The sequence below is a fragment of the Rhyacophila brunnea genome, unplaced genomic scaffold, assembly GCF_057557595.1.
Source record: "Rhyacophila brunnea isolate RB1 unplaced genomic scaffold, BYU_Rbru_1.0 scaffold_8, whole genome shotgun sequence".
Lineage (NCBI taxonomy): Eukaryota > Metazoa > Arthropoda > Insecta > Trichoptera > Rhyacophilidae > Rhyacophila > Rhyacophila brunnea.
In genome coordinates, this window is record NW_028233350.1 from 39,697,387 (window position 1) to 39,715,815 (window position 18,429).

General features: G+C 34.0%; 2 protein-coding genes and 1 long non-coding RNA gene across 8 annotated transcripts; 2 read left to right on the forward strand and 1 right to left on the reverse strand.

Moving 5' to 3' along the window:
* The first annotated feature begins 2,536 nt into the window (after positions 1 to 2,536).
* Positions 2,537 to 9,548, forward strand: LOC147064213 (uncharacterized). Its single transcript, XR_015071971.1, has 2 exons — positions 2,537 to 2,740; positions 9,413 to 9,548. It is a non-coding gene; the product is annotated as an uncharacterized LOC147064213 (long non-coding RNA).
* LOC147064214 (uncharacterized) lies at positions 3,083 to 4,937 on the forward strand. Of its 3 annotated transcripts, XM_085958725.1 has the most exons (5): positions 3,083 to 3,257; positions 3,349 to 3,410; positions 3,647 to 3,783; positions 4,058 to 4,242; positions 4,334 to 4,937. In XM_085958725.1, exons 2-5 carry the CDS (start codon positions 3,359 to 3,361, stop codon positions 4,935 to 4,937), a joined length of 978 nt encoding a protein of 325 aa, XP_085814851.1. In that variant the 5' UTR covers positions 3,083 to 3,257; positions 3,349 to 3,358. The 3 variants fall into 3 exon arrangements, with proteins under 3 accessions (XP_085814851.1, XP_085814852.1, XP_085814850.1); XM_085958726.1 differs by having other exon boundaries at positions 3,083 to 3,410; XM_085958724.1 differs by having other exon boundaries at positions 3,349 to 3,783.
* LOC147064215 (eukaryotic translation initiation factor 4 gamma 2-like) lies at positions 9,540 to 18,022 on the reverse strand. Of its 4 annotated transcripts, none has more exons than XM_085958556.1 (5): positions 17,934 to 18,022; positions 17,126 to 17,284; positions 14,259 to 15,102; positions 11,822 to 11,955; positions 9,540 to 10,122 (listed from the first exon to the last, which is right to left on the reverse strand). In XM_085958556.1, the coding sequence occupies exons 3-5, from the start codon at positions 14,905 to 14,907 to the stop codon at positions 10,108 to 10,110; spliced, it is 798 nt and encodes a 265-aa protein (XP_085814682.1). In that variant the 5' UTR covers positions 14,908 to 15,102; positions 17,126 to 17,284; positions 17,934 to 18,022; the 3' UTR covers positions 9,540 to 10,107. The 4 variants fall into 4 exon arrangements, with proteins under 4 accessions (XP_085814682.1, XP_085814683.1, XP_085814684.1 ...); XM_085958557.1 differs by having other exon boundaries at positions 17,126 to 17,388; XM_085958558.1 differs by lacking the exon at positions 11,822 to 11,955.
* Between the last annotated feature and the right edge of the window lie 407 nt (positions 18,023 to 18,429).

Here is an 18,429-nt window from a genome sequence, read left to right on the forward strand (position 1 = left end):
AACAGCATTCTTAGCTTCGATGACTGCTTTTCCCCCAAATAATATTCATTGCAGAATCCATGTCGAAGACTTTCCGACAAACAGTCCGATTACCTACCTTCTCAAAATTCCACCTAAAATCCGTGTAGGAATGTTTTTTTCCATCCGTGCAATTTTCTGTCCAAAATATAATTTCCCTTGTTATCAAATTTATCTTTCTTTTCTAAATATGTTTGATGTCGGTGTACTAAGTACATACTTATATATCATTATAACCTATTATAAAATCTGGTTGGTGGCATCTACAATTCTGGAAAATCACGCATCCTGGCTGAGGTTCAACTGGAATCCGGGCAGAGCCTACTCTTCGAGGACAGGCGACCATACAGGCGTTTCGTTTGTACTCTTTAAATTTCAACAATTTTATTTTTCACTTGCCAGCAAGATTTCTGCACGTACCATAGGTTCGCCACCGCTGAACTAAATCATCTCGTATCATCAAGTGTGGCGTCCTTGGAAGATTTGTGTGAAACATGGTGTATCAATTTAAAAATCTAAATATAATCAGAACCATAACGTAAACTTTATCATTATTTTACTATAATAAAAAATAAGTAAGTACTTATTAATACCTATGTATAGTAAGTATTTCATTAATTATACTTACAATCTAAAACAAACATTGCACGATTACACAAACGAGTTTTGGGATGAATGTATTAGTGGCCCAGAATCAATATTATTTTCAACAACAAAAATATTTATAAACAGTTATCTCAGTGACGATAAAAGCCATGTGTGATAATAAAATCCCACATGTCACAATACATATTATTTTTAATTTTAATTTGTAAACATACCAATTATTTTTAATATAATTTAATATTATGAGGAGATATTCTTCTTAAAATATATGTTTAATCCTACCTAATTTATTGTGGAAAGAAATAATAATAATTTGTATTATTTATTTTTATAGGTACCTAATATGGTAATAAATACAATTTTAATTCATCCAGGTGATGCAATGTATGGAAATATCTTTTTAGAATTCAGATAAGATACATTATAATGGAAAGTTTAGTTGTGTACCTTACTATAAACAAAATTATAAACTTTCTCAGAAAACGCAGATGTTATGTACCTACCTATGTTTATTCTTCGTTTAATTATTTAGTTTTACATTTTGCTATCATCTTGTAGCGAAGAGAGATCAGGCAGTGACCAGTGTTAATTAATCATGATTTATTTGTTTTTAATATTTAACCTAGATCAATATATTTTTCTTAAATCAATAAATTGTAGCTTTTCGTATTGTCAAATCTTTATATTAAATTATGCTTGTATCAGTGGGGAAATGGTGAAGTACCTACATACATAATATTAAAAAAAATCAATATGGGACACCATGCCAACCAAAGTTACGGTGAAAACAAAGAATAGCTCGAATGAAAAACTTCATTATACTTCCAATACATGAATTAAGTATACAATATTTATTTTATAGAAATACATGTCACTACTTAATTCATAAAATGTATATAATTAAATTTTGAAAATTGTGGTAATCGATTCAACAAACAGTTTTCTGTGTGACACTTATTTACACATTTGTGAGGAAAAACATTGCATAATCAATAATTAACATACCCCATAAACCAGTCGACAGTATCCCTTAAATATTCTGGTAGGCGCTCCAGCTTGACGACTGTTGATAACACTTCTTATCACGTAAAAATTAACCTGGATTTTAGTACCAGGATCACCTGCTTCAAACGTACGTAGCTGTCAATATTTTACACAAATACGCTCAACTCAACTCCGCGGTACACTTATCACCTAAATTTGAATCGATTTAAACATTTATTTACAATTTTTATACATTTACGTCAACGCACGTAAAATTGGCGAAGACGCTACTATATTTAATTTGTTTTCCATGACAAAATTCAATTGGTACATCGCCGTTCAGGGCCCAGCAGCTGAGCGGAAAATCGCCATCTTGTTATTGTATATTCATCGCGAGATCAAAACAGGGGACAGGGGTGACAAGTTGAGTAAAAATTCAATTTTCCGACAATCATTAGTGAAAATCTATTCGATTGCCTCGTAAATTGATAAAATATTGTGAAAAAAGGATATCAAATAAATTTATAAATATTGTGTTTTAGTGGAATTACTTTTTATAACATTTGTGTCAATTAAAATTGACAACACTGTTAAAAATAATAGTACATAATTTCCTGAAAAAGTATTCAGGAGGTTGTGTTTTTATAATTTTAACAGATTACTTGCGATAATAATATATTTTATAACTTATTAATTTTGACAGCTGTGATGTCGGTAATAAGGTAAACGATCGTAATTTATTATTCATACAATATAAAAATTAAAGCTTAAAAGATTAATTTTCTGGATTCATTTATTGAAAATATAATACAGTTTATACATCATTTATTTGTAAAAAAATACTTCCAATAAAATAATTTGAAAACCTCTTTATATAACAATCTTTGTTATGTTACTTGTCACCCTTGTCTATGAAAACAAGAAAATTGACTTGATTTTGATTGCTTGAATTTGACGTTTACCTTTGAGGGTTTTTAACACGCTTCGTATTTAACATTGTCACTAATTACGAAAATGTATCGTGTACCGATTCGTGAGCCCGATGAATTGGCTGCAGAAAGCCGAATGGCGAGACAAAATACAATGCAAAATTTGGCTACTTTCACTATTCTTATCGCCGCAATCAAAATTGGTGAGTTTTATAGGTTAGCCCTATATGTAAACCCTTATTTCCTATATAGCGTTCTCACGTTGATTTATAAATACATTATTGAAACTTAGTAAACCTGCCTACACGGAAAAAAGATGGCTTGAGTATTATTATTTTCTAAATACATGGTTAATACTACAATTCATAATCCATGACTTCATAACTTCGAAGCCAAACATTTTTAGTCACTCAGCTATACCGTGGTGATAATAATATATACTTACTAATATTTGTACGCTTCCCATACATCTCAGGTTGATGGTCAGTCCTGGAGGGCGATTCATGAATTTAGCATGGCCGACGTGAGTAGTGTGAGTAGTCATAATTGGATAGTGATGCTTCGACAGAAGCACACTGTTCCTTCCTGTGTCCAATAATGCAACCTAATAATTGCCAAAAACGGGCGTACATTTATGATCGCCTAAGAGTTTTTTTGTCTATGCCCACATCTGACAGCTATTTCTCGCGCGCAAAAACTTTCATAAGAACAGATACGTCGGTAAGTCAGATTTGATTTCAAATATACTGTTTCTTTTATAAAATAATATGTAGGAATCATACTAAAAGTGTATTTATTTATTCCTTTACAGAATTAACAAAATGCCAGCGGCAAATAGCCACCAGATGGAGCAATTGGTAGAATTCATGGAATGTCAGTATCTACCACGTTTTTATTCAATACTCGTAAGAAATGTAGCCTACTAAAATTATGCCAACATGTGGAATTAACACAGTTCGAGACATAGCCTGTGTCATTATTATGACATACTTATAATTGTGTAATGACCTCGTTTTATGAGACTAAAAACCAAACCATAACTTACTGTAACTCAAACCAGCTTAACCGCAATGATATGGAATACTATAACATTACCATATTTTCCGTAGTGCATCCAGACCTCGTCGCCGGAAGGCTCACCGGGCAGTTCACCAGCCTCGACATGGAGAGGTTGTGGACAGAACTGTCGGAGCAATTAAATGCTTGTTTGGGCGGTGCTACAAAATCCCACAGACAGTGGAAAAAGGTGATTTACTATTTATTACTAGTATTGGTAAAAATTATTATTTATTTAAATATAATAGACTGTGTCAACAACCTATCCAATATTATTTTACAAAATATCTTACTCTCCACATAAATCCACCATAGGTAGCTATAGATAGCAAGTTCAAGTAAGAAATGTTTTCATAAATTAAACCACATCTTTTGAAAGCATCCCAAATGTCACTGCTGTAAATAGTACTAGATCGTTAGTAATATTGTTGAAATTGAAAATTTCTAATTATTATTGTTTACAGGTATGGCAAGACACGAGGCGGAACACGCGGGCCAAAATGGCCAAAATCCTGATCTCCCAGAGGAAGACAGGAGGCGGCCCGCCCTGTAGAATCCGGCTGTCTGCTCTCCAGCAGCAAATTATGGCTCTAATAGTGCCATTTACAGTTACTGGGGAGCAAGGTAGACAGGGCAATTACACTGGGGGGTAGGTCATTCATGAAATTCTATATTGATTAACAGTATAAAAGGGTTCACCCGTCGCATGTTTACTTATGGTGATAACATTTAATTCACAGGTACCACAGGAAATTTTGGGTCGCGTCTGTGTCAACGTCGGAGCCCCAGCGGTGGATCATCCAACCCAGCACCAGCAGCATGGAGGTGGCACTCACCGCAACCCCTCTTACTGTACCTACTACAGCATATTCTGAATCATCATCAGATGCAGATATGATGACAACCCCCGAATGTGCAATTTCTGCGACACCACGGCTCACGGCTCAAACTGTTGCACTGGAAGACAGTGCTGCTTTCACAAGAGCCCATGCTGCTACAAGTGAAGGCAGTGCTGTCTTCCCAGCAACGGTGAGAGCCCGCAGGCTCTCGTTGTCACAAACTTCTGTGGCAACGCAGACAATGGGTCCGGTGCCCGTGTTGAATGCCGCCGTAGAGTTGCTGACCATCAACATTGCTGCGCTCAGGTCTGACATGGTGGCTCTCGGCATTGCAACCAGGTCAGACACGCAGGCTCTGATCATTGCAGCCAAGTCAGAGACTGCGGCTCTGATCGGTGCAGCCAAGTCAGAGACTGCAGCTCTGATCGGTGCAGCCAAGTCAGAGTTGAGCGCACTAATATTAATGCTAGGTGCAAAAATTGACAATCTCGGCTATGCACCGTAATCGCTTCTTTGGGGTGGTTGTTGCTATTTCGGGGGTTTCACTGAATCATAATTACCGTGTTGAGCCGAATATAAAATAAAATTTTACAGCATCGTGTATATCAGTATAAGTGATCCTTGTTACATTTTAAACGATGTATGATTTCACCTGTTTACAATCAACTGTGAAACATTATTTTATATTTGTCTCAAAACAGTTTTTTCATGTAAATACTCAAAAGAAATCCATTTCAAACTATACATTCATGTCAGTATCCTTATGAAAAACCAATAATTTGTCTAGTTCTGTTTCAATGCAGTGATTTATTTGAATGGAATTGTTTAATGAGTATTTATGTGTTTCTGCATCTATGATTTTTCCAGCCTTATATTGTTTGTTATTATTATAATAAGTGTCTTGAAAATTTGCAAATTTTATGCAAACCTATATTAAATTTCATATTTTGTGCTTATAATTACTATGTATAATTAGTCTATAAAATATTTCTAAGGAATTGTTTAAAGAGTGTTTATGTGTGCCAGCATAGTGTATTTTGTTTGATATTATAATAAGTATATGAAATAATCATTTTTTTTATTGCTTTCATATTTCACAAGAATATTCAAATATTCTAATATTAACATAGAGTAAAAGAATCATAGTTTTGATTTTTAAGTATGTGTCCGATGCATATCGTCGTCAAGATATGAAAACCTCATAACTTCACAGTTTTTTTACTTATTTTATTTTTGATGAGCTATTGAGGCGTCTTAACTCATGTGGTATTTATTTATAGTTACTGATAGATACTTCGCTGCCTTATTTCCAGGTTATTCTATATCACATTTTTTAGCAAAATGGCTTTTTGATTGATTCGAAGTGACATAGAACAACCTGGAACTGATAAGATACTTGATAGATATCAACACGCTCTATCGTCTGGTAAAACAAGCGTCGTCAAATTCATTATACCTAATTCCTCCGTAATTTTATGATATCACTACGTGTTAAGTCGATATTGAATATATTATTACTGGAAAATCGCTATAAATAACTATAACGCTTTTGTAAATCAATATCTATACTGGCAAAACACGATAAGTCAACTAAAGATTATTTGCCAGTAGAGATTGGCGCGTGTTCGCATTGACCAAGTCATATTGGGCGGTCATTTAAGTTTAAGACAATGCCTGTGTATAGTTTGGTATGTCGTGGAACTAGTACTAAAAAATTATTTTTTATTTGTATTAATAAAGTACACTGATATTAAATCGCCATGATTTAAATAATGTGAACATTCCTGTAATTGTAATATTTAACCATTTATGTACCTATTTTGGTTTTCATAAATAAATTTTTTGATAAATAAATGGTTTTATACAAATACAAACATCTTTTTTCATAATTGTTGAAATATCCGACAAACTGTTTTTATATTCCCACATTAATTCCAAAATTCTGCTGGACAAAGACGCTATGTGATGCCATTTTACAAACAAACAAGTAAAACTATGTGTTAATATAACAGAAAAGGTTCACTGTTACATCCTTAATCGTAATCATAAACCATTGATGAATAATATAAACTAGTTGTCCTAACAATTTGTGGTTGATTGTATTTAACCTTTAATCCTAGAAGCCAGTTATCCATAAAGATTACAATGGAATTTATGATTCGCTATTTACATGGATATTTTTTATCCAATTTTGCTTAACCAGATGGCTGCCAAGAACGTCTTAAGACGCGCACTTTTCCGAGAACGCCTTGGACGTACCGCTTTAAACGGGATTTCACTAATGTAAATCAATTATTTTAAACATACAAATATGTTGAACACGTATATTGGGAATATCGTCACACACTCAGAATTGAAACAGAATCCGTTTAAATACATTTTTAAAAAGATATATTTAGAAAGTTTTATTTTGGTACTATTGGTCACACGTTCGATTGGTTTTTTCGGCCCTATTTATGCATGGAGCTTGTTCACATTTATTAAGAGTATAGCCAATAGGTTCCCTATCATCATCAAACAGATTTTCAATATATGTCTTCCAACGAGTCAGCTTCTTTTCTATATCTAATATAATACGCCCATTTTCGTCTTTCAAGATAGTTGATGAGGTTCCTTTCGTAATTCCCAATGTTTCCTTTATCTTCTTGTGCATATTAAAGGAATCATATTTACGTGTAGATTATTAATTATTTTATATAAGTACTCACTCTTGTTTCATAGGCTCCAAATTGTCAGAAGGGAATAGCACCCATTCGTTCAACAAATGGTCATCAATGGCCATCGTCACTTCTTGAACGGCTCTGCTGACAGATGCTTGGCTTATCATAACTGTGTGCTCATCGCCGACACCCGTTTGATAATTTCCAGTCGCCAAGAACCGAAGTGTGGCTAAAACCTACACACAAGAAACAATGTTAAGCGACAAACATTTAATATTTTTTTCATTACCTATATAAATAGACATCAAAGTTCACCACTCACCTTAGTTTCGACGCTTAATGCCGAAGATCTGGGTGGAGGTGCCATCAATTCTTCCAACCTGGTAATAAGTCGATCTGCTAATTTTTTTCGATAACCGAAAACGTTTTACAAATGAGTTGTCGGTCATTTTGAACGCATCCGTTCGATTACCGAATTCTGACTGCGGGACTTCCATTTTGGGGGCGTAAAATAACCTAAAATATGTTAATAACATCATATTTAATCAGTATTTACCCGTCAACGTTGCGATATAAAACGTACGTAGATAATTAAAAGAAAGAAACGTCTCCATTATTAGAATATTCAATACAAGATACAACAATATTTTACAGACAAACTATTACAAAATCACAATAAACACCTCCTTAAATGAGAATTGAAACACGAAATAATAATTTTAGCGGTAATATGTAGTAATAAATGGTAAATGTATAACAATTTATTAACAGCTTTCTCCAATATTACATATGATACGAATTGAAAATCTGACGTTTATTATGTCAAACGGAAAGTTGCGAGCGCCTCTACCGTCAAAGCATGTGTACTACCAAAGCCTGGCCTAGTGACATCCAGCGGTCGACTTTTAATATGCTACGGTTGAAGCATGTTGTGCAATAGTTGTGCAACTGGTCACTTGTGCTAAATTCATGAATCGCCCTCCTGGAGTAGCGGTAAGGTTTGCGATTTTTAACACGCATCATAATCAACTCTTCTGAGAATTTGAGGATTCAAAATATACCAATAATGAAGTGTATGGTGTCTCCACCCTTACAAACGTGCAAATTATGTAGTTAAATGGAATATTACTTTTTTTTGTAAATGTGCCACAGATGTCCATATGAGTTTTTATAGCTTTCTTTTTAGACCAAACCCAACCTAACCTAACCAACCCCTACCTAATATAATCTTAGTGTGTGGTAATGATGTATCGAAATGTATGAAAATTTCAAATGTTAAATTAACAATTATTGAAACGAAAAGCATCTGCGCCGACAGAAAGAGGTATTTAATATAATTATCTACATGGAATAAACTGTTTTCGTAAAAAAAATAATTATGAAAGCTCATGCGGGCATAATTACCCTTTTTATCAGAACCTCATTAAGTACTGATGATAGAAATGAGCGCTGCAAAATAATTATTTTAACAAATCAGGATTTTTTCCATGTGAAATAAAAAAAATCAGGGTTTAAAAGCAAAAAGCGGGACAACTTCAAGGTTTATTTCTATAATATCAATCATACCTAAATGACACAGCACAAAGTACAAAACCCCTTAACTATCAAAATAATACCTAATATTAAATATTTTTTCCTGACGCTCGCCTATCTGAAGATTTCCTTCTTGTAGAGTTTACTTCAGCTGCTTAATGTATTGGTAAAATTCAGCACATTAGTATATCAGTTGAATTGAATAAGTAATTCCAATGTAAGCAACTCAATAGAATATATTCTTGTTTCTTGCATCTGACCATTTTAAATTCATCTGAGAAAATACTTGTTTGGTATAGCAATAATAGCCCAAAATAAATGAAATTAGCTTGAAAATATTTTTAATTTCTTTTTCCGTAAAATAACTTGAATATGTCCTAACCTTAATGTCTTATTATTTCTATTTGTTGAATAATCGTGAATTTTCGAGTATCAAGCTTTCTCAATGGGTTGGCCCTAATCCTCTCAGCATTCAATGACACACAAGTCCTGTGTCAGTGAAAGACCCGTAGCACTCTTGAATTGGTAAAATAATCTGGAGGTTTAGATTAGGCAGGGTTTAAATGAATTTTAAAATCTAACTAATACCATCTGCAAACTTTGTACTTAGTTCAATGAAAACAAATAAGTATGACTGGCAACGTTTAGTGTGCACTATTTATGTTGAATCTCAACAGCCTACCTCCCCCCTTCGCCACTGATATGCAGAATGTGGATACGAGTCATTACTAAATTTTCTTGTGTTTAGTTCAAGCTGTATCGACACTTATTTTTCATTTTGTTTCAGCTCCATACATTCTGGAACGAATCAGCTTCTGAAGCCATGTAATCTAGGACCTAATTTAATACCATCTAGTGATGATGTGATTCGTGTGTTGAACATATATTATAGTATGTAAAATAAAAGAAACATTATGTGATCACCAAGGTTTTTATTTCATTCCTAATATAAGGATTCATTATTTAATTTAAAACTTTTTTGTTGGCCTTGAATTTTCCATTAACATTGAACAGGCTTCAACTAGACTGCTAAACCAATATTGTATTATGTTCTTCAGGTAACGAAATTCAACTATATTATACACATTTTAGAGAGTTGATTATAAAAAAAACAGCAGACATAAAAATTGCAAACAAACTTGATTCTTTTTTGAAAGCAGGATCGCCAAAAGCAAGTGCGTCGAATATTAATGTCACTCCACAAAGAGTGTCTGGATATTTCTAAATAAACTGGATTTTGTTTTGTTATAACAGACTTTCGACTTTAACGGACACCCCCTCATTTGCATTAGTCTGTTATATCGAGGTTCAACTGTATTATCCATTTGGAAATATTTATTAATATGCTAAGATGCAATTGTGTTTTATCTACTAGAAGTACGATTTTACAAGGTATTCTTCATGATAAACACAATAATTCTGGTGTCACATACATTATATTTCATCGCAAATGGTTAGAATTCTACAGTAGAATAAATCATCTCAGCTCAAACTTTCCTGAAATAAAAATAATCGATAATGTTAATAATATACCAGATAATAAAATAAGATACCTAATGGGTACTACACTAAACAATGCCTCGCTCTACAACTGAGTTACGTTCCTGAGACGTCAACCATATAACAAATCATATAGTTGGTTGTTAGGTACCTACATACTATTTCCAAGAGATCAGATATAATTTTAGAAAAAAATTTACCTCAACTTTTTTGTTGAAATTGCATTTTATTTATTTCAAAATCACATTCCCACTACAGTTATTCTTCACGGATCAATTTGAAGTAGGATGTTCATTCCTTGTTTGAAATGAGTAAGCCCTTTGGACAAATCCTTCACGTTAACTATTACCAAGTGGTTCTTGTCACATATCATTTGTCTATATATATATATATAATATACATAACTATTTTAAATATACTACTACACTAAGAACAAATAAACTAAAAAAAATCATATAAATTAGACTTAACACATTGTTCGCCAACTAGTTTTCCATAAAATAGCTAAACAATGATTATTTGTTTCTAAGGTATAATTTGATAGAATAGAAAGAATATGTTTTTTTTCATTTTGATGATTTTTTATGTAAATATTGGTTTTTATGATGTGCCGGCCACATGTGTCCATCGCGCGCCGCCAACAGGTTAATTTATATTGCGCCGGGCCGGCCGTTTCGGCAGTCACCTGTCCATATGTGTTGACGAGAGCATGGTGCCATTTCGAGGTTGAATTATATTCAGATATAATAAACAGAAAAGGCACAAATATGGAATAAAAGTTTTCAAATTGTGTACCTTAAACCTATACCTGGATACACTGGAAATATACTTATACATTATAATCATTTTTTTTTAAATTTACATCATTTCTATAACTTATGTTTTTATAATCTCTTCAATTTTCGTTTTTATATCTATTAAAACACATTTACGATTTAAAAGGAAAACTTTTTGTTCATTACATTCTTTACATTACATTAGTGAGCCTATCTTTAGTTACTTTGAAGGAATATTCTGCAGGCCAATCTGCAGTAACATACAGAAGAGCCATGCCGGCTACCTTATATAAGATAATACACAGCGCGCGTGCCCGCCGGCATTGGAAATCAACTCAAATGTAGGTCTTCCTTGCCGGTCACCGGTGACCTCCACGGCTTCCTTGGACTAACCCAGTGCCGGTTACCCCCATGGTGATCAAAGTGTTAATTATGTATGTAAAACAGTATATTGTATTTTGCTACAAAATATATTTTTGGGAATAAGCCGTGTTTGCAAATAGTGGTCTCAATATTGAACAAAGCTGGGCCGTAAATCGAAATTGTGTCATAATTTAAAAAGGCTCCTGAAGCGAAGAACCATATAATGAGTAACCACCAACAGTAAGGTATAAGACAAGTATAATATAATATTATTCCTGCGTTCATTCCCCATTTAAAGCGACGCGACTGAAAGGTCTGTATGTATCATAAACAATTCTACGAAAGCGAAATGAAAAATATTCAACAAAAACAGTCAATCAGGATAATATTTGTGACGGGACCATAATATTTAGACGATAAATCGGGGAACGGTTTATGCGGGATTATTTAACATTGTTCTTATGGGTGTTTGGCGGGACTTTCAAAAATTAATGAACCGTGCGGGAAAACGATTTATGCGAGAACGGTAGATCGGGGTTCCACTGTACATAGCTTACTTTAGATTTTCCTGGGGTTTGTTGTATATTGCCATGCGTGGCATTACTTTTGTTCGTTTGCTGACTAATGGTTTGTCTTGCTAAAACATGATGTAAATTTCCTAAACCATCTTCACAATCAGATCGTAATCCACCTGAAAATTAAAGAGAAAAGACTGACTATTCACACTTCATCATAGTATAAGTAAATAACTAGAGGAAGTAGTGTAAACGGATTTTTTTTTACAATGCTTAGCCATCAACCAAACTCATTGGATCCTTGTGATATCAAATGTGAATTTAAAAAGCAAAATGCATCAAACTTGTGACCCATGGCTAGACATTAGACATGGCTGACAGACTAGCTTACTATTCCCCTGTAAATGCTTAAACATAGATTAGTAGTTATAATATTATTGTCATACAATTAATAGTATTGACAAAGCTAAAATGTAATGAATCGTTTTTGTTTATTCAACAAATAATTCACAAAAATTAAGAATGTGACATTGCTAATTCATGTAATCTCAATAGATATTATGTTTCTGAATTATGAATGTTATATACATACGAGCAAATATAGTTTTCACTTTGTCACCTGGATTAGGAAATCCAGGTGACATACAGGTCCACCATAATTAGGAAATTTAATACGCTATGGTAACATTCAAACAAAAAATTCACTGTCTGACATTCTAGGATAAAATATGAGAGTGTTTTACCATTTACACTCCAAGGCATCCTTTATGGCAAGTACACATTTGTTTTTCAATTTGTGTTTGGAGTCAGAATATGGACCTAATAGGTTAAGCGTGTGACTAACATACATTTCTCGTATAAACAAAATGTGTTAATACAACCTCCACCCTGTGGAGGCCCATATGATCCTCTTAGGGTCGAAAATGGTGAAGTAATAGTAATTTATGAAGACGAGCTGTTAGCTTTTCGTTCAATCCCAATTATTTACCTCAAAAACAACATCTAAAAAATTTAACCCTACCACGAGTATTCGACGAATCAATTCAAACCCTGTACAAATAGTGAGCATTCTGGTTTGTAATCCACTTTGAGTGCAATGTAGATAGTAAGAATGAATTACAAATATAATATTAATACTTTCGACCGAAGGTACCGAGGGACCGAACGACTTAAATTGAATCCATTAGAATTTTAATTACAAATATATTATAAAACTCCGTTTACACGTCCATGGATGTACTGTGCACAGTAAGAAAATGTAAGGGGAAACATGTATTATCCTGCAGTTGGCAAGATTGCGTGCATAAATCAAATAAGTTTGGAAGGTTCCAAATTGTGATGATTTATTGTGCGCAAGTAAGATTATTTTCGATCTGCGCCTGCGCAATAGAGCGATAGGGGCGAACATGCCGGTAAAAAAACGAACTACTCATTTTGAGCTTAACCGATTTCCAATACAACCTGTCAGATAGTAGTATAAAATGTCAACCTCGCGCCTCGCTTACTCTTGAAGAATGAGATTGGAGAGACAGTCGGCATTTTTACATGTAAACAGTTATTGTCATGATAGTTTAAAATAAGCATGATTGCCGACAGTAATTCCATGCACGTGTACATGCGCTATTATGCTATATAGACGTCAATGTCAATTTTTACAAACTAGATCCACACACCGAGTGAAGCAGCCGACGAAGAACTAACCCTGCCACAGACAGTCCAAAGTAGAATGCATAGAAGGACTTCACATGTATTTATTTTTTGCTTAACTCCTGTGGGCCGTGAAGTACTGAAGTGTTCAATTAGAACAGCCAACAACTACACATGACCAAAAACTTCAGATTAAGAGGATAAAGGCTGCAGCGCACATACCCCACCCCAATTACTACCCATAATAAATTGCTTGAGACTTTCAGTTTTTTTTTGTTTTTGGGCTGTCACTGTGTATTTTATCTTTTTTCTCAGTTGTTTTCGGCTCGTTGCAGAGGCCATTCTCAACGGATAATATGGTAAAGTATATTGTTATGTATGTACACTGTCCTAAGTTACTATGTTATACAATATTAGCGATTGCTGAGCACTACATGGAGTTCAATACACTCGGTTGGAACAAGGGGTCCTCTTTGCACTCGGTAGGGATGCCATACCAAAAGAAAAAGCATCAATAATGATCCTTAACCGCAATAGCTTTTAAAAAAATAACCATAAAAGGACAGTATTGTATCGATACTTCATGACATTCGGAACACTTGGTAAAGAATACCATTGAAATAATCTAGAACCCTTAAATTTTTTGAGATGTGGTTTTCTTAGAGGATTCATAAAACTAACAGTACACTTTATTCCATTATGTATTGGTTCAGAACGAATCTGAAATGTCGATGAAAGAAGGAAAAATGCTCAATGACACCCAAAAATAAAAATTCATCAAGGGTGAAATGAAGTAATATCGCCAATTAAAATGATTTCTTCTAAGACTTACCACTATTTGTATTAATATTTTGATTTTCTTTGAATTTTCGACGTCTCCTTTGACGTCGATTATGGGTTTGCGAGGCAACCCGTGAAGAATCTTGGTGATGTCTGAGAAGGAGCTTCGTGCCTTGGTCTATTTCGCCAGGCGCATTTGAGCCGGTAATTGGTACAGGAACTTCAGAATTGACAGCTTTACGTGGCTTCCAGCCATCATTCCGAAGGTCTATCAAATTGAGCAACATAAAACGAAAGCGCGGGGCCAACTGCTGACATTCGGATAAGGCTTTTATGCTTAAAAAATAACGGTCCATGAGGGGTTGGCCCCTCTCTGAATCCAACTGACAGCCACAAGTCCTGATGAGCTGAACTAAACATTCCAACTCTCGCCGATTGAGATGTTGGCGAGGCAGCAGGCGACGTATGCAGTGATGAGCCACACCCTCTGACAGCATTTCAACTTTCACAAGCTCTCCCATAAATTTAATATTTCCCAAAGTTCGTCGTTTGGCAATGTACCTCCATTCGTCTTCCTCAGCGGTGAGGGTGCCATTGGATGGCTGAAACGCTTCATCTGCCTCTGGTCCATTTTCAAATTCAGTTCGGCATTTTTTCAGAAGTAATATACGAAAAGTGGAAGGGCCACCGGGCGGTTCCATGTTTGGAGCTTCATCATTCAGTCTTTTGCAAAGCTGAGCGTAAACTGCTGAATATATGTGCTCGATCAAGGCTTTATCGAAAATAAAAAGTATCACTCCCTTCAAAATTGTTTCCGAAGATAGTTCCAGGTTCAGCAAGTCGTCGGTCAGCTTTTGAAATTTCTCCGGCGTGAGTTTATTGAGAATACCTCGAACCTGAAACAGTAAGCCCCACACAAACGTTATAGAAAGAGTCTTTCGATAGTAAACATTAGTAAGATGAAATCGGGTAATTTCAATTTATCAAATAATTGAGTCTTATATTCCCAATAAAAGCATGTTTATTTATTTATTTGTGTATTATGTTATTCATAATTATATGATTATAAAATATACAAAGAAAATAATTACAGGCTAATAAATAAAATAATATGTACATAACAACTTGTTTTAATTTATTAAATACATATAGTCCTATCCACAACGTCAACAAGACAGGTTTAGTCTCAAGTCAAGACCGACCAAACTAGGATAATGTCAAATTAGTGGTATATCCACGACTGCCTACTTTCTCATATTAGCCTATAAATATAGAAGGTTAAACCTACCAAAATCTATTTATTTTGGCCCTTGGTTTGGATAGAGACTTTATCTGTTATGGTATGGCTTAAGCAGGGTTCAATTGAATTTTGAAAAGTAACTAACACCATCTGCAATTTATATTCTTATTTCAATGAAAACAGATAAGTATGTCTGACAAAGGTTAATTATGTACTATTTATGTCAGATCTCCACATCCTACCTCCACCTTTGCCAGTGCAATATAAGTATAGGAGATTTAGCCAGCATCTTGATGAAATTGCGATAGCCACTTTATAACTAACATTTAGTCAACCAGTGGATATCTATTTTGTAAATTTCCAATGCACTGAGGATTTTTTTCTATACATTTGAGATGGGAATAGAATATACTATTATATGAGGCGTCTAATTACAAAAAGCGACAAGTCCACAATTCAATATTTTCGGGAAACAACGTTTTTATGTTTCAAGCTCCAATTATTTGTTTTAGCGTGAGATTATTTTCTCCGTTGTATTCTATGTCGAAATTAGAACCAAATGGCAATTTGTTTCAGCCGATAAACTCTTAAATGTAATAAATATAGGCAAAATAAAATTGAACATAGCGCTATTTGTACTTCACTTTTAAATTTACGCCGCATAAGGCACATATTTCTGTGGCACTGTCATAAGTTTACCAGATGCTACGGCATGGGAGACGCCCTTTTCAATATTGAACGTTCCTTTATTGGTTGAATTAAACACGCACGAAATCAACCAAGCTTTAAATAATATGAAACATGGACTTGGCACTTTTTGTAATAAATCGAGACTTAAAATATTTTTTTTCGTAGGGTTATGTCGCGTTTTGGAATTTATAGATCAATACATATTGTGTAAAATTATACAAAGAATACGTGCGTATTTTTTTCTCGATTTTGACCAAATGTGGACTTATCGCTTTTTGGAATTAGACACCTCATATATAGAATATACCACGATGGCCGCGTGGCTTAAGCGCCGGTCTATAGTTTTGAGGCTCCCAGTTTCGAATCCTGGGCCTGGCAAGTACACATACTGTTTTTCAATTTGTGTATGAGTCAGAGTATGAACCTAAGAGCGAAGCCACACGGGCGCTGTGTCGCGAGACCGCTGTATTCCGACTGCGAGCGGAAGTGAGAACGCACCGCTGTTGCGTACTCACTCCTACTCGCAGTTGGAATACAGCGGACTCGCGACACAGCGCGTATGCATCGCCCGTGTGGCTTCGCTCTAATAGGTTGAGCAAGTGGCTGACATCCATTTCTCGTAAAAATAAAATCTGTTAATACAAACCTCCATTCTGTGAAGGCCTATATTTATGATCCTATTAAAATCGGACATGGAAGAAAGAAGTGATAGAATATCAAATCATATTAAATCGAAATATCAATATTACATGCATAAACCATAATAGTCAATTGCTAAACTCTTTGCATCAAAATGTATGAAAATTTTAAATAACAATTATTAAATCGAAAAGTATCTGCGCCGACAGAAAAAAGTATTGAACATAATTATCTACATGGAATAAACTGTTTTCATTAAAAAAAAAATGAAAAGCTCATGCGGGCATCTGCGGCTCAATTACCAAAGAAAGTTTTATATACTAATTAAAAAAGACTGATAAATACTTCACCTTCGGAGCAATGTCAAGAAACTCATGAAGATCAACAATAGTGGACGGAGGGATCCAGTGTCGTTCAGCACGAACAACTGGCCCTGTTTGCTCCGAGTTCTCCGTCTTGTTGCTGTAACAGCCTCAGGTGGAACCTCTCGTTTTCTTTCACTACGCAATCTTTTTATAGAATAATAAAAGAATGCTTTAAATTACAAGAAACACTTGTTGACTATACCAAAAATGGATGTTAAAAATGTTTCTAATTTTTGAGTGATCCTAACCTACAACAAATATCATTATTTATGTTGTAATACAAGGTCAATTTTATAAATCATTTTTAGGTACCTACCATTTAATTTAGGTTATTAAATATTTTTTGCAAATTTTGTAATGTCAGTTTGAATGTAATTTTACTGATTGAAAATGTCTGATGACGACCGTAGACAAACAATATTATCGATATTTTATTATTAGAACATTTTTGTAGTTGACACCGAAAACCTAACACAACCTATTGAAAAACAAACACGTTTTTGGGTTAAAGTAGGTTGTGTTAGGTTTTGATTCGTTCTTAGGTTTCAAAAGAACGTGATCGTGAAAATGATATGGAGTACTGTATATTTACTATATAATATTATTGCATTTCTCGTACCACCAAATTTACTAAACATATTCGTTTTGTGATAAAAATAGCAATTCATGCTAAAGAAAAACTTTTTAAACTGCATTAGAATTTTTCATTTGCGTCAAAATTTTCAAAAAGTGACAGAAGAAGATTAAAATTATGTTAATTGACACTCAATATTGTTAATACAAATAAAATTACCAGTTTATTTATTTCGAAGAGATGTAAAATAATTATTCCCTGTCTACTACAATTTCAAGTTTTGACTTTTGACAGCTCAATTTCGTGACAGCTGCTCGCAGGGCTGCCAGGTCAGATTAATTCAGTAAAAAAACTCTCTTAATTTTATCGTAAAAAGGGGTAAGATTAGCCATTATCCAATTTAATTTATTATCTTTACAATGTATAAGTATTAATTAATTACCAAATATTTTTTGAGAATACGTGAAATTTAAGACAAATTAACATCAAATTATTGTTAAATATTTTCTTATATGTATAGTAACTCTTCTGCATTTAAAAATATGAAACTGACTTTAATTTAATTCAAAGAGATTGAATGGTTGGAATAATAATTGTTGTTTTTCAATAATAAAAAAAAACTATCTACAGTTTAACCAATTGAGTGTTTCCCAAACTATGTTCGCGGAATACTGGTGTTCCGTGATACGTAAATAAGTGTTCCGCCAATTTATCA